This window comes from Chiloscyllium plagiosum, unplaced genomic scaffold (assembly GCF_037043375.1).
Source record: "Chiloscyllium plagiosum isolate Xiang-an unplaced genomic scaffold, Cpla_swu_hap1 HiC_scaffold_10, whole genome shotgun sequence".
Lineage (NCBI taxonomy): Eukaryota > Metazoa > Chordata > Chondrichthyes > Orectolobiformes > Hemiscylliidae > Chiloscyllium > Chiloscyllium plagiosum.
The window spans coordinates 93,117,649-93,134,964 of NW_028270148.1; the positions used below are offsets into that span (position 1 = coordinate 93,117,649).

Here is a 17,316-nt window from a genome sequence, read left to right on the forward strand (position 1 = left end):
CTGCTAATATTGAAACCTATTCGCCAATTTCATGTGCTTAGTATCGCGCTCTCTGTAATGTTACGCTCCTAATGTACTATGAGCATATCTTTCTGTAGTTAGCATGTGACTCTACTTTGCTATTTAAGCTATGAAGAATTTTAAGTTAATACTTCAGGTCCCAGTACAGATCCTCACGGCAGACCACTAAACTCCTCTTTCCAATTATACATCCATCAACCACACTCTTGTCTGTTGTCATCTAACTGGTTCTCTAAACAGCTCAATGATTGCTTTCAATTCCAAAATCTTTAATTTTAGCTACTCAGACACCAATCTGTAGAATTATTGTATATCAATCACATTAGTAATGCACAAGTGGTGGCTTAGATTCTGCTTGCTTACATATGTAGGAACCAACTGAAAAATTATCGATGGTTGGAGGTTTACAATATACAGAGGAACCTCGATTATCTGGCACTCGATTAACTGAATTCTGGATTATCCGAACAAGATCACAAAGTCCCAATGCTTAGCTATCTATGTTATCCGGCTACTGAATGAAATACTCCCTGCCGGTGTCCTTCAGATAATCAAGGTTCCTCCATACAGGGTGTTTCTCTTATGTAAAAGCTTATTAAGGATTAGGCTGCAGAGTTCTTTTCATCATCTACCATGCAAGAGGCGACAGCTTATTGGAAGTTAGATCTATGTGAATTAACCAAACAACAATAATCAATGATCTCATATTACACGCTTTTGTTCAACAGATCATTAAAGAATTCAATTATTCCAGAAAACTCACCTGCCAGCCATTATGAATCTTCTGATTAAAAATACCAAATTCATAGCGAATTCCATAGCCATATGCTGCCAAACCCAGTGAGGCCATTGAATCAAGGAAGCAGGCTAAATTCAAGAATAAAAATAAATTAGCCGAAGCGCTAGCTTTCACTTTCCAATGGTTGGTCACATTATAATAAATAGAATGGTAGAGTTTTCATTTAGTGGCACTGGTTTTGCATTGCAATATACCTGAACTTGGTTAACCCAGTGCAAAAGATCAATGCATTTTAGGTGTTACACCCAGTCTGAATTATTTAGATGGTCACTTGAGCTGTTTGAAAAAGAAATGTAGAGCTGGAAGCTGTCCCCCTCCAAAAGGAAAACTGGCTACACTACCCCAATTTGAATTAATCGCTATCAAGCACTTTTGCCAAATGCATCATTTGCACCTTCCAGGAGCCTTTTTTTTTAGCTGAAGGAAATTTAATTTTGCATTTACATTTTTAAAAACCTGACAATTACATGCCAGTAAACAAAAAAAAACTCTACAGAATTATTTTAAAGTTTTTGATAATCATATTACTCACATGGTGAATTAAACACCTATTAAAAACAGGAGACAGCGAGGTCTGCAGATGCTGGAGATCAGAGTTGAGAGAGTGTGTTGCTGGAAAAAGCACAGCAAGTCAGGCAGCATTCCTGACGAAGGGCTCCGGCTCGAAACGTTGATTTTCCTGCTCCTCGGGTGCTGTCTGACCTGCTATGCTTTTCCAGCAACACACACTCAACATATTATCATCTGGGATCAACAGTGGCATCAAACAATTGGAGTAAAAAAGCAGCAGTACATCAGCCCTCCTGCAGAAATAGTGCCTAAGACCTAATCCCATTGCAGTCAATAAAATTGCATCAGATGCTGTAGAGAACAGGCAGCCAATCTGACACTTTCCATTTTGTGCCATCACAGTGAATGAATTTCTACCCCATCATTTTTGTGATAAACCCAATTCCAGCTGTATTAAAAAACTGATGAACATAAATACATTACAGTCATAGAGTCATAGAGATGTACAGCACAGGAACAGACACTTCAGTCCAACTCGTCCATGCCGACCAGATATCCCAAACCAATCTAGTCCCACCTGCCAGCACCCAGCCCATATCCCTCCAAACCCTTCCTATTCATATACCCATCCAGATGCCTTTTAAATATTTCAGTCGTACCAGCCTCCACCACTTCCTCTGGCAGCTCATTCCATACACGTACCACCCTCTGCATGATAAAGTTGCCCCTTAGGTCTCTTTTATATCTTTCCCCTCTCACTCTAAACCTATGCCCTCTAGTTCTGGACACCCCTACCCCAGGGAAAAGGCCTTGTCTATTTATCCTATCCATGCCCCTCAATTTTGTAAACCTCTAATGTCACCCCTCAGCCTCCGACGCTCCAGGGAAAACAGCCCCAGCCTATTCAACCTCTCCCTTTAGCTCAAATCCTCCAACTCTGGCAACTTCCTTGTAAATCTTTTCTGAGCCCTTTCAAGTTTCACATCATCCTTCCGACAGGAGACCAGAACTGCACGCAATACTCCAACAGTGGCCTAATCAATGTCCTGTACAGCTGCAACATGACCTCCCAACTCCTGTACTCAATACTCTGACCAATAAATGAAAGCATACCAATTGCCTTCTTCACTATCCTATCTACCAGTGACTCCACTTTCAAGGAGCAATGAACCTGCACTCCAAGGTCTCTTTGTTCAGCAACACTCCCTAGGACCTTAACATTAAAGGGTATAAGTCCTGCTAAGATTTGCTTTCCCAACATTTATCCAAATTAAACTCCATCTGCCACTTCTCAGCCCATCGGCCCATCTGATCAAGATCCCGTTGTAATCTGAGTTAACCTTCTTTGCTGTCCACTACACCTCCAATTTTGGTGTCATCTGCAAACTTACTAACTATACCTCTTATGCTCACATCCAAATCATTCATAGAAGTGATGAAAATAGTGGACCCAGCACCGGTCCTTGTGGCACTCCACTGGTCACAGGCCTCCAGTCTGAAAAACAACCCTCCACCACTACCCTCTGTCTTCTACCATTGAGGCAATTCTGTATCCAAATGGCTAGTTCTCCCTGTATTCCATGAGATCTAACCTTGCTAGCCAGTCTCCCATGGGGAACCTTGTCGACTGCTTTACTGAAGTCCATATAGATCACGTCCACTGTTCTGCCCTCATCAATCCTCTTTGTCAACTTCTTCAAAAAACTCAATCAAGTTTGTGAGACATGATTTCCCACGCACAAAACCATGTTGACTATCCCTGATCAGTCCTTGCCTTTCCAAATACATGTACATCTTGTCCCTCAGGATTCCCTCCAACAACTTTCCCATGACTGACATCAGGCTCACCGGTCTATAGTTCCCTGGCTTGTCCTTACCACCTTTCTTAAATAGTAAGATCACATTAGCCAATCTCCAGTCTTCAGGCACCTCACCTGTGGCCGTCATTGATACAAATATCTCAGTAAGAGGCCCAGCAATCACTTGGGGAGAAAGTGAGGTCTGCAGATGCTGGAGATCAAAGTTGAAACTTTATTGCTGGAACAGCACAGCAGGTCAGGCAGCATCCAGGGAACAGGAGATTCGACGTTTCGGGCACAGGCCCTTCTTCAGGAAAGAAGAAAGATTCCTGAAGAAGGGCCTGTGCCCGAAACGTCGAATCTCCTGTTCCCTGGATGCTGCCTGACCTGCTGTGCTGTTCCAGCAATAAAGTTTCAACCAGCAATCACTTCCCTAACTTCCCACAGAGTTCTAGGGTAAACCTGATCAGGTCCTGGGGACATCCAGCACTTCCTCCTCTGAAATATGGACATTTTTCAAGATGTCACCCTCTATTTCCCTACATTTTATATCTTCCATGTCCTTTTCCACAGTAAATAGCACTGAGAAACATTTTAAGGTGCAAATAAATAATTACATTCTAAAATACTGCCTGGTTGCACAGATTCATAAAGACTTATATGTTCTGCAACAAAAGAATTAATTTGAGCTGACAATTGAACCAAAACTCGATTTTGAAAAACTGGTACACTTTAGAACACAATTGCACCCTAGCGAAAACTCTACTTCGAGCTGTCAGTACCAACTTGCCAGTCATTTACATCAGTCATAATTGTATTGAATGACAAAGCATGCTCAAAGGGCTGAATATTTCACTTCTGGACTAGTAAAAGTAGTATTTGTCAGGTGAGACATTAAACTGAGATTCCATCTACCATTTGATGATGTAAGCAAGAGACTTCACAACGTTATTTTAAGAATTCATCTGAAGTCATGGCCCAATATTTAGTGCTCAATCAACATCTAAACACCCTGAACACCACCACTTCACCAACCTTGAAATCGCTTTGCATTTTATTTAATTCCAGTTTATGGAACCTGACTGTACGAAAATTGGCTGTTGAATTTCATTACAGCAGTTGAGGAAAATACCATACAAATGCAAATTCTTCCTTAATTGAAATAAATTGTGTGTCAACTGCAAAAAGTGGCCACCGCTAGACTGACTCTGATTAATGGAAAGAAGGAATGTAAAACACCTATTTCAGAGCTAATATAAATTTCCTTCGCAATTAAGACACTCTAGCTTGCCCACTGGAGATCCAGCAGGTCAGGCAGCATCCAGGGAACAGAAGAATCGACGTTTCGGACATAAGCCCTTCTTCAGGAAGGCTGAAGAAGGGCTTATGCCCGAAACGTCGATTCTCCTGTTCCCTGGATGCTGCCTGACCTGCTGCGCTTTTCCAGCAACACATTTTCAGCTCTGATCTCCAGCATCTGCAGACCTCACTTTTTCCACTGGAGATCCAGGCTTGTACACATTGCTGCCAATTGATGGGATGAGATGGGAGATAAGCACACTGTTGACAAGTCACTTAACACTAAATTTCCCACACAATGTGTCACACTATTAAAACAAGTTCTATACAATATTGTTTTTGGACACAGTTCTCAGAAATATACTTACAAAAACATGAGGGGGAAGGAGGAAGGACAGAATTCAAATGGATATCTGTCTTCAATTGAATTCTAAAGTACTTATTTATATATGTGCACCAAGTAGAGGTGGACAGAGATTTTAGAGTTGCTTGTAAAATTAAAACTGTAATGACCTGCCAGTCGACCAAGACCACCGTTGCCAAGTCCAGCATCTTCTTCAATTTCTTCCAATTCTTCAATGTCTAAACCCAGCTAGAGGGAGGAGAAAGGAATAAAAGTTTCAGCAAGTAAGAATCAAACATTTAACTTTTATTAGAAATTCCCCTTGTTCTGCCAATATTACAGCAGAATATTGCAAATGTTCAAAATTTGAATTCAGGCAACATCTGTTGACTGAAATAAGGTTAAAGTTCCCCCTTTTCTTCTATTTTAATTACTCTCTGTTTATTAAGAGTTGCAATTGGTCCAGGGTAAAAATACATTTATGCCCTTACATCCCTCTGACCAAATTTATATTTGGAATACTAAGTAGAAGCAATTTTGTTATGTAGCTCAAAAGATAATACCATGCATGTAGATTTAGCAGTAACTTTCACAGGGAATGGATATACACTTAAAGGAGAAATTTGCAGGGCAATGGAGAAACAGCAGAAGATATAAGCACAATTGGATCGCTACTTCAAAAGGGCTAGAATGGGTACAATGGGTCAAACGTTCACCTTTTGTGCTGCAAGTACATACTGTAAGTTCAATCTTGTGAAATCTCTCTGTCCATTAGCGATATTGACTTATTTTAGCAATTGAAATTGTGTGTAGATTCTCAATGTTCTGGATGGTGAATATATCAATGTAACTTCCTAAGTAATAAACATATGGTGCATCAATAAAATCCTCTTCAGGTTGAAGCAGTGTGATCACAGCCACTAGGAAACTCTGCTTGCCAAGCAAATATTGAGGAATATCTAAGCTTGGTACTGCATAGACCAATGAAGTATAGATCAGAAAGCTGAGCACTCTGTGGTGTGATTGGAGATTACATTATGCTGCACCATTTATTTGTGTATTTACTATAAAATGGAATTTTCATAGTACTGCAGATAAAAAAGCTAAAATTAATTTTTGTGTCAGTGCTGTAATGTAACTTAAAAGTTACAATATAGTTTTATTAAGATTATTAGCAGAAACATATACTCAAACAGAATAAAAAGCAGCTCCAATGTTAACCTAGACCACACTGCAGGAACATTGGCCAGCTTCTTCAATTCATGTTTATCCTTACGTTTGCTGGCTTCTATTGACTCCTGGCCCAGTTTCTCCCCGATTTTAACATTCTCATTTTCACTGTATCGCTCCTTCTTACCACTGCCTTACAAATCTCTAAAACCTCAAACTTCCTCAGATGTTGGATACTTGTGCATTTCCCACCTCCTTCACTCCAACTTCTATGGCCAAATTCTCTCAATAAACTTCTTAACCTCTCTTCCTTGAAGTAGTTTCTCAAAACCTACAAATTTGATCAAGTATTTAGTTACCTGTCCTAAGGACTCCTTTTTTTCACGTAGTGTCAGTTTTTATCAGATTCACACTACTATACATTGGCCTGGGATATTTCACTTTATCCAATTCAATAATACTGAGAGAATAGAGCATCACATAGATGGTAAGAGATTGATACTAATTATAGCAAATCCTAGTTAGACATAAGGAGGCTTTGCAGAAGTGAAATCAGGAAATCTTTGAGGAGAAAGTGAGGTCTGCAGATGCTGGAGATCAGAGCTGAAGAAGGGCTTATGCCCGAAACGTCGATTCTCCTGTTCCCTGGATGCTGCCTGACCTGCTGCGCTTTTCCAGCAACACATTTTCAGCTGAAATCAGGAAATGTAAGTTCTGAAACAGAGACAATATTGCAGACACAGTACGGTATTTGAAACTATGCTCAAAAGTTGAACGCAACAGAGCACAGATCAAAATATGGAAATAAAAATGGAAATAAAACGACAGCTGGTGGAGAATGAAGGATGGAAAGAAATAAATCTCATCTTTAACAAAATACTATTGATTAAACCAAGAACTTCATCTTTTGATACATGTCTATACAAACCAATGTCCAGAAGAGAATTCAACAGAATAGATTCATTTTAATATGAAAAGGAGATTTTGTTCCTGGAACAGAATTAAAAGCAAAAGACAGTATCAAAATGGAACATCATGATGAAAATATTTGCTATATAATCATAAAGGTAATTAGAACACACTACCAGCTAAGCAATAAAAGGCTCCGAATGTTACACTTTGGTCAAAAACATTTATGCATTAAACAATGAACTGGGTAATACAATACACTTTGGTCAAAAACATTTATGCATTAAACAATGAACTGGGTAATACAATACAACAAACCAACCTGATATATTGCTTCATCACTGGCATTCTCCAATCCCAAGTTCACCATAGTGTTCTGCAGGGTTCGGCCCATGTAGAACTCCAGAGACAGGTAATAGATACGCTACAAAACATAGGAGAGAGAAACCGTTTATTATAACGGTGAAGGAAGATGATGATGAAAGATTTACATTTATATTGCACCTTTCATGACCTCAGGGTGCCCTGAAGCAGGTTATATTGAATGGAGTACTGCTGAAGTATTGTCACGGTTAGGAAACTCAGCAGCTAATTTGTGCACTGCGAAGTCCCACAAACAGCAGTAAGATAATCAATTTTATTTATATTGAGCAAACTGTGTCTAAGTGAAGTCCATTTTGGAAACATTTAATGACTTTCAAAATTTCAAATGACATTTCTTTTCTTCTTTCACAAGATGTGGGCCTTGAAGGCATGGTCAGCATTTGTTGCCCACTCTCAATTGTCCTTGAACTGAGTGGCTCACTACGTTATTTCAGAGAGCAGTTAAGAGTCACCATAGCACTTTTGGTCTGGGGTCATAAGTAGACTAGACTCAGCAAGGACGACAGATCTCCTTCCCTAAAAAAGGACATCAGTGAACCAGATGGGATTCTAAAACAAACAATTGCTGTTGTCATGGTCATCATTACTGAGCCTAGATTTATATTCTAGATTTATTGCTTGAATCTAAATTCCACCACCTGCCATAGCAGGACTTGTGCTCAAAGTCAAAGCGCTCCTAGATTAGGGAGGGTGGGAAAAAAGGAGGGGGGGTGGCATTGCTAATTAGAAATGGTATAACGGCTGCAGAAAGGAAGTTTGAGGGGGATCTGCCTTTGGAGGTAGTATGGGCTGAAGTCAGAAATAGGAAAGGTGCAGTCACCTTGTTGGGTGTTTACTATAGGCCCCCCAATAGCAGCAGAGATGTGGAGAAACAGATTGGGAAACAGATTTTGGAAAGGTGCAGAAGCCACAGGGTCGTAGTCATGGGCAACTTCAACTTCCCAAATATTGATTGGAAGCTCTTTAGATCAAGTAGATTGGATGGGGCGGTGTTTGTGCAGTGTGTCCAGGAAGCTTTTCTAACGCAGTATGTAGATTGTCCAACCAGAGGGGAGGCCATATTGGATTTGGTACTCGGTAATGAACCGGGACAAGTGGTGGGCTTGTTAGTGGGTGAACATTTTGGTGATGGTGACCACAATTCTGTGACTTTCACCTTGGTTATGGAGAGAGATAGGTGCGCACAACAAGGTAGATTTTATAATTGGGGGAGGGAAATTACGATGCTGTAAGGCAGGATTTGAGGAGCATACGTTGGGAGCATAGGCTGTCAGGGAAGGATGTGGTGAAAATGTGGAACTTTTTCAAAGAGCAGATACGACGTGTCCATGATATGTATGTACCTATCAGGCAGGAAAGAAATGGTCGTGTGAGGGAGCCTTGGTTGACGAGAGAGGTTGAATGTCTGCTAAAGAGGAAGAAGGAGGCTTACATAAGGTTGAGGAAACGGGATTCAGACAGAGCAGTGGAGGGATACAGGATAGCCAGAAGGGACCTGAAGAAAGGGATTAGGAGAGCTAAGAGAGGGCATGAAAAATCGTTGGCGGATAGGATCAAGGATAACCGCAAGGCATTTTATGCGTATGTGAGAAACCTGAGAATGACGAGAACGAGGGTAGGTCCGATCAAGGACAGTAGTGGGAGACTGTGTATTGAGTCGGAAGAGATAGGAGAGGTCTTGAACAAGTACTTCTCTTCAGTATTTACGAACGAGAGGGACCGTATTGTAGAAGAGGAGAGTGTGAAATGGACTGGTAAGCTAGAAGAGATACCTGTTAGGAAGGAAGATGTGTTGGACATTTTGAACAACTTGAGGATAGACAAGTCCCCCGGGCCTGACGGGATATATCCTAGGATTATGTGGGAAGCGAGAGAGGAAATTGCAGTACCGTTGGCAATGATCTTCTCGTCTTCACTGGCAACGGGGGTGGTACCAGGGGACTGGAGAGTAGCGAATGTTGTGCCCCTGTTCAAAAAAGGGAATAGGGATAACCCCGGGAATTACAGGCCTGTTAGTCTTACTTCTGTGGTAGGCAAAGTAATGGAAAGGGTACTGAGGGATAGGATTTATGAGTATCTGGAAAGACACTGCTTGATTAGGGACAGCCAGCACGGATTTGTGAAGGGTAGGTCTTGCCTTACAAGTCTTATTGAATTCTTCGAGGAGGTGACCAAGCATGTGGATGAGGGTAGAGCAGTGGATGTAGTGTACATGGATTTTAGTAAGGCATTTGATAAGGTTCCCCATGGTAGGCTTATGCGGAAAGTCAGGAGGCATGGGATAGAGGGAAATTTGGCCAATTGGATAGAAAACTGGCTAACCGGTCGAAGGCAGAGAGTGGTGGTAGATGGTAAATATTCAGCCTGGAGCCCAGTTACAAGTGGAGTTCCGCAGGGATCAGTTCTGGGTCCTCTGCTGTTTGTAATTTTTATTAATGACTTAGATGAGGGAGTCGAAGGGTGGGTCAGTAAATTTGCAGATGATACGAAGATAGGTGGAGTTGTGGACAGTGAGGAGGGCTGTTGTCGGCTGCAGAGGGACTTAGATATGATGCAGAGCTGGGCTGAGGAGTGGCAGATGGAGTTCAACCCTGCCAAGTGTGAGGTTGTCCATTTTGGAAGAACAAATAAGAATGCGGAATACAGGGTTAATGGTAGAGTTCTTAGTGTGGTGGAGGAACAGAGGGATCTTGGGGTCTATGTACATAGATCTTTGAAGGTTGCCACTCAGGTGGATAGAGTTTGTAAGAAGGCCTATGGAGTATTATCGTTCATTAGCAGAGGGATTGAATTCAAGAGTCGTGAAGTGATGTTGCAGCTGTACAGGACTTTGGTTAGGCCACAGTTGGAGTACTGTGTGCAGTTCTGGTCGCCTCACTTTAGGAAAGATGTGGAAGCTTTGGAGAGGGTGCAGAGAAGATTTACCAGGATGTTGCCTGGAATGGAGAGGAAGTCATACGAGGATAGGTTGAGAGTTCTCGGCCTTTTCTCGTTGGAACGGCGAAGGATGAGGGGTGACTTGATAGAGGTTTATAAGATGATCAGAGGAATAGAGTAGACAGTCAGAAACTTTTTCCCCGGGTACAACAGAGTGTTACAAGGGGACATAAATTTAAGGTGAAGGGTGGAAGGTATAGGGGAGATGTCAGGGGTGGGTTCTTTACCCAGAGAGTGGTGGGGGCATGGAATGCGCTGCCCGTGGGAGTGGTAGAGTCGGAATCATTGGCGACCTTTAAGCGGCATTTGGATAGGTACATGGATGGGTACTTAATCTAGGTTAGAAGTTCGGCACAACATCGTGGGCCGAAGGGCCTGTTCTGTGCTGTATTGTTCTATGTTCTATAACTAGTCTAGGTGATGTTACCACAATGCAACCACAGCATCAAATGCATTAACATAATGGCTACTTTACTGGAAACAAGAGAACGGCATCCATAATCTAGAAAAATATAGGCTGAATATTAATTGCAGGGATTTGTCTTAAAACTTGGCTCAATTGCAGTAAAGGAGTCTGGAGGCGACTGTGGCACAGTTGTGAAGGAGATTTGACCAATTAAGAAGAGTTTCTCCAGATGCTCGGCCCAATAAAAGGATGGCAGGTCGATCCCACGACCTGAATGCAGTTAAGGTTCTGGGGAACTAGCAGTCCCACCCGGAAATATGGGTGCAGTCACTGTAGGTGGGAGGCCAGTGAAGACATCTGAAGATAGAAATACTCTCTGAACACTTGTAAATAACACAAAACATCCATTGACCAGAGTTGTCGGGTTAACACAGCAACAGGAGTACTCTTCTCCAGAATGGTAATAAACTGCAGCTTTCTTACATCAGCATATCCAACATTGCAGATATGCCTCTGATTATTGACACGTTGCCATAATTCCTCAAGGGAATCCATCGAGAGGTCTACTTGGCTATTCTGATATACTTTTCTCATTTACTTTACTAGGTAACTGCTTGCCCAGTTCAAATAAGTTTCTTATACATAGAAAAAGTATCACTACCATTTAAAGTGAACTGCTAAAGGGTCACTTAATCAACTGCTAAAGTGTCGACCAGCTTGATGTTTTTACTCATTTTTAGTTAGGTCGTGCAATTATCATCCAAAAACTGCCATCCTTGTTTTCATCCTTCATGACCTTCGCTCCTCCCTTATTTTCGCAAGCTTGTCCAGCCATACAATCTATCAGGATCTGTATTCCTCCAATTCTGCTCTCTTCCCATATTTATGGAAAGACACAAAGGAGTTGGCGGTGGCTCAGAGGTGGTTTACTAGATTGATGCTAGAAATCACAGCATGTCAGGCAGCATCAGAGGAGGGTGAGCGAGCTAACATGGAGTCTAGATAGCTCCTCTTCATTTTTGTTTTCAGTACAGATTCCAGAATCTGCAGTAATTTGCTCCTTTACTAGATTGATACCTGGAATGAGTGGATTGTCTTATGAAGATAGGTTGGACACGTGGACAATATGGACACTTTTTTTCAGAAAAGTGAGGGGTGACTTGGTTGAAATGTATAAGATACTGAATAGTCTTGACAAGGTGGACACAAGAAGAGTCCTTCTTCTTGTGAGTGATTTCAGAACTGAGGGCCTCAATTAGGGGTTAACTTTTTCGACAATAATGAAAAGAAACGTTTTCTCTTCGAGGCTTGCTCGACTTTGAAACAATCTGCTTAAAAATAAAGGAAGTGGGGTTGAACATTTTTAAAGCAGTAGTAAATTTATTCCGTTACCTAAAAATCATCTTAGGTTATCAGAAGTAAATGGAATGTGGAGTTCAAAACACAAATAAATCAGCCATGATCTAATTAAATGATAGAGCAGGCTCGAGATTCCATATGGTCTACTTCTGCTCCTATTTCATATGTTCGTAGGCTTGGGATCCAGAAAAGTAATTCAAAAACACATCATAGAATAGCACAGAAAGATTCACAAAGGCTGTAGGAATGTTAGCCTCCACATTAGTGAACCAGATGGGATTTTACAACAATCAATGCCAGCTATTATGGTCATCATTCCTGAACCTAGTTTTATATCAATGAAATTCTGGCCTCTACACTTAGAAGACTAGAATGTAGGAAGTTAGATGTAACACTATTCTTTGCAAAGCCCTAGCTAGGCCACATCTAGACTACTGCAGGTGTTGGAGATCAGAGTTGAAGAGTTGGTGCTGGAAAAGCGCAGCTGGTCAAACAGCATCCAAGGAGCAGGAGAATTGATGTTTTGAGCATAAGCTCTTCACCAGGAATTCCTGATGAAGAACTTATGCTCAAAACATTGATTTTCTTGCTCCTTAGATGCTGCCTGACTGGTTGTACTTTTCCAGCACCACTCTCTTTCACATCTAGACTATAGCAGTTCTGGAAGGAACTAAGGAAGGAAATGTATGCCTTGGAGAAACGTAATTTTACAAGAATATTATCTGGATTCTCAGGATTAAATTACAAAGAATAACTAGATAAATTATGGTTGTATTTCGTTGAAGTTAGAAGGTTATGCTTTATGTGATCAAAGGTTTCAAGATATTAATAAAGTAAAGTAGTGAGAGGATAAATAATTTTTCCTCCATCTATCCAGTTTGGGAATTCTACAATTTAGGAGCTTAGAATAAAAATAACAGCCAGAGGCCTAAGAAATTAAATTAGGAAACATCTTTACAATTTGGAGTATTCCCCAAAAACAGCAATTTGAAAATAAACATTTTCGGCTGCTGGTTAATCATAACAAAAGATTACCTGGTTATTATTTCAATGCTATTTATACTTGACAGACACTACACTTCAAAAGTCATTGTTTGTAAAATGCTTCAAGAAAGCAATATAAAATGCTACGTTGTGAAAGCACAATAAAAAATGCAAATTTTTTGATAAAAAGCTAATTACCTAAATCATTTTTCAATACAGTCATAGAGATGTACTGCACGGAAACAGATCCTTCGGTCCAACTTGTCCATGCCGACCAAATATCCTAAATTAATCTAGTCCCATATCTCTCCAAACTCTTCTTATTCATACACCCATGCAGATGCCTTTTAACTGTTGTAATTGTACCAGCCTCCACCACTTCCTCTGGCAACTCATTCTATACACACATCTTCCTTTGTGTGAACATACCACCTTTTACGTAAACCTTTAATAAAGTAATTCTTTCTTAAATCACTGGTCAAAATGCAGAACCAACAAGCTCTGAAAAAAAATATGCACGGTCTCTGTGTTTCAAGCACACAATCCTCGGACATGGATGGCTCAACAAGTCATGGAAATTTCAGCTAGCGGTTTAACATCCTAAAAATTACACCATCTACATACACAACTGCTGCTAAGCTAAAATATACTGCAGAGGCCCAATGGTATCATTCTCACCCAAACCAGAAGATTGCAGGTTCAAGCCCTCACTCACAGTCAGAGTCATACATCATGTAAACAGACTCTTCGGTCTAATTCATCCATGCTGACCAGCTTTCCCAAACTAAACTAGTCCCATTTACCTGTATTCCAAACATGTATCTGTCCAAATGTAGTAACTGTACCTGCATCTACTACTTCTTCTGACAGTTCAATCTATATATACACATCACCCTGTGTGAAGTAGTTGCCTCTTGAGTCCCTTTCAAATCTTTCCTCTCTCACCTTAAAACTATGCCCTCTAGTTTTGAACCAGCCTACCCTAGGGATAAGGCCTTTGCTATTCACCTTATCTATGACCCTCATGATTTTTAAAATCTCTATAAGGTCACTCCTCAGCCTCTGACACTCAAGTGAACAAAGTTCCAGCCCCTCCCCATAGCACAAAGCCTCTACTCCTATTAACATCCTTGTAGATCTTTTCTGCACACTTTTTAATGTAATAATGCCCTTCCTATAGCAGGCCAACCAGAACTGTGTGAAGTACTCCAAAGGTGGTTTCATTCACATCCTGTATAGTTGCAACATAACATCCCAACTCTAATAATCAATGCTCTGAGCAATGAAGGCAAGCGTGCCAAATGTCTTCTTCACTACCTTATTTACCTGTGATACCATTTTCAACGAACTATGTACCTTAACCCCAAGGTCTCTCTTTGACAACAATCCCCAAGGCCCTCCAATTAGCAGTACACATTGTGTTCTTGTTTGCCCTACCAAACTGAAACACCCCGACCTCGCATTGATCTAAATGAAACTCCATCTACCACTCATCAGGCATTTGACTCAGTTCATGAAGATCCCATTGTAATCTTAGATAACTTTCTTCACTGTCAAACATACTATAAATTTTGGTGTCTTCCATGAAACTATGACCCATCATTGATCCTGACGGAACACCACCGGTCGCACGCCTCCAGTCCGAAAAACAACCCTCTACCATCACCTCTGCCTCCTATCATAAAACCAATTTTGTATCCAATTGGCTGGCTTTCCCTGATGATATAACTTTACTAACCAGTCTACCATGCAGAACCTTGTCAAAGGCCTTTCTAGAGTTCATGTAATCAATTTCAAGGGCTTTGCCCTCATTTATCTTCTTGGTCGTGTCTTCAAAAAACAAAATCAAGTTTGTGAGAGAATTTCCCACACACAAAACCATGTTGACTATCCCTAAGCAGTCCTTGTCTCCCCCAATGTACATAGATCCTATCTCTCAGACTCCCCTTCAACAACTTAGCCATCATTAATACCAGACTCACCGGTCTATCGCTCCCAGGCTTTTTCTTCCAGCCTCTTAAATAAAGGCATAATGTTAGCTAACTTATAAGTCTTCTGGCACCTCACCCACGATTGTAGATGATACAAATATCTCTGTTAGGGGACGTGCAATCTCTTCCCTAGCTTCCCACAATGTCCTGGGATATACCTGATCAGGTCCTAGAGACCTGTCTACTTTTATGCTTTTTAAGACCTTGAGCACCTCCTCAACTGTATCGCAGACTGTTTACAATAGATCACTATTTATTCCCAAGTTCACTAGCCCAGGTTGACACTCTAGTGCATTACTGACACAGTGTGAAACTTTATCAACATCTGAATTGGCAGTAAGAGTAGTCATTCAGCTCCATAAGCCTTCTCCACCATTTAATAATATCATGGTAACCTCAAATCAACATTCTCACCTGATTAATTTTCATACCTTTGCTTAACAAAAATCTATTTAGCTCTGTCTTTAAAAAAAAATCAAGGACTCTGCTTCTATCCCCTTTCAGGAAGAAAGTTTCAAACACTCGTAATCTTTCGACAGAAAGAAAAGTGTCTCATCTGTTTTAATTAGGTGACCTCTGATGTTTAAATCTCCCATGACAGGAAACACCCTCTCCACATCTACCCCATCAAGACCCACTAGGATTTTACATTTTACAATGAAATTGCCTCTTACTCTAAGAGCTCCAGCAGGAACAAACCTAAGCTGTCAAGCCCATTCCGGGTATTTGTCTAGTAAACCTTTTTTGAAGTGTCTCCAACACACTTATAGATTATTTTGCTCATCAACTTGTTCAGAGACATTATTACACACCTTTGTAGCAGGTGTGACTGGAACCTGGGCTACTTGGCTCAGAGATAGCAACACTATCACAGCACCAAAAGGGCCCTATTCCAACGCATTTATACATTTCCTTAAATCAGGTAACCAATACTGTTCACAGTACTACAGATGTGGTCTGATCAGTGCCTTATATAACTGAAGCATAACAATCCAACTTTGGTATTCAATTCCCCTCATAATAAATGATAACATTCTATTAGCTTTCCTCATTACTAGCTTTACCTGCAAACAAATCTTTTACAAATCATGCACAAAGACACCCAGATCTTTCTCCATCTCACAGCTCTGCAATTTCTCACCATTTAATAATATGCTTCTTTTATATTTTCCCTGCCAAACTGTCACAAAGCTAGTCTTTTTTTCTAAAAGCTATTCCTTGACTCAAGGATACTCTGTCCTTGATTTTTCAGAGGGGTAATAAACCAAGCCAGACTCCGATCAGACTGGTTTGGTAATGAGATGTAAAGGATTTTGAGAGGCCTTTGGTTTAATATGTAAACTGATGACACTTCAGACCTATATCGTCATGGTTTAGAAATGATCCTGTAGAATGAAAAGGGGAGTGGTCAGCTCGAGCTGAATGGTTTAGTTCAGTGCAGAACTGCTTAGGAGTTCAACAGTGAGCTGTGTGGAAACTCTCTCTTCTGCCCTTCTAAATTTCAAGCTGTAAGCATCTGACCTTTTTTTTTATACTGTAATAAAGGGGGGGGTTACTTATTGGGACGGTTGTGTATATTCGGTTCATGCATACTTAAGTCTCGTTTGGATAGACTGAGTCCTGTAGAGGTTCTTTATTCTGTTCTTCATGTTTCATTGTGTAATTTTGTGAATAAATTTTTTGTCTGTTTTAAACTTGGTAGTCAACCTTGCTAACTTAATCCAGTTAATTTTCACTGTACACTTAGCGAAACAAATTGCAGAAGTTATGGTCTGAGCTGTCTGCTTAAGAATGTTTTGAGTGGTCTGGCCTAGTCCATAACAAAATGGACAAGTTCACATTGTCCTACATTATATTTAATTGACACATCTCTGTCTAGTCACAGCTTATTTATTATTGCATTGTAACTTCTTTATGTCCTCTTCACAACTGACTTTCCTACCTTTTGGAGTTTACCACCCTTCAAATGAAACCCTGTTCGCCTTGACCACTGAGTGTAGATGGTGGTCTAATTAAGGTATTTAACACAATCAAACAACTGAACATGGTAGGTAGAGAAAATTTCTCTACGTACTGAATTCAGAGTAAGAGAGCATAACCCTAACATTAGGATTAGGACATATGTCAGGAAACCATGGTTCACAAAAAGGGTAGTGGGAATGTGGAGAAGTAATTGAGGCAAGGCCAACTGAAAACTTCAAGACAGTGATTGATAATCAGATATGGGTAAAATAAGGTTAGAAGTGAGTAAGGACTGCAGATGCTGGAGATCAGAGTGTGGTGCTGGAAAAGCACAGCAGGTCCTGAGGAAGGGCTGATGCCCAAAACATCAATTCTCCTTCTCAAGGGATGCTGCCTGACCTGCTGTGCTTTTCCAGCTGGCAGCTTCCAAGGTGCAGGAGAAT

General features: G+C 40.7%; 1 protein-coding gene across 1 annotated transcript in view; it reads right to left on the reverse strand.

Moving 5' to 3' along the window:
* LOC122553015 (glycogen phosphorylase, brain form) overlaps positions 1-17,316 on the reverse strand; it is a 99,533-nt gene that overhangs the window by 71,440 nt on the left and 10,777 nt on the right. The window contains exons 2-4 of the mRNA XM_043696427.2: positions 7,173-7,274; positions 4,942-5,020; positions 785-888 (exon numbers count right to left, since the gene is read on the reverse strand). Of these exons, the coding sequence (XP_043552362.1) occupies positions 785-888; positions 4,942-5,020; positions 7,173-7,274 (285 nt within the window). The remainder of the gene's footprint in view (positions 1-784; positions 889-4,941; positions 5,021-7,172; positions 7,275-17,316) is intronic.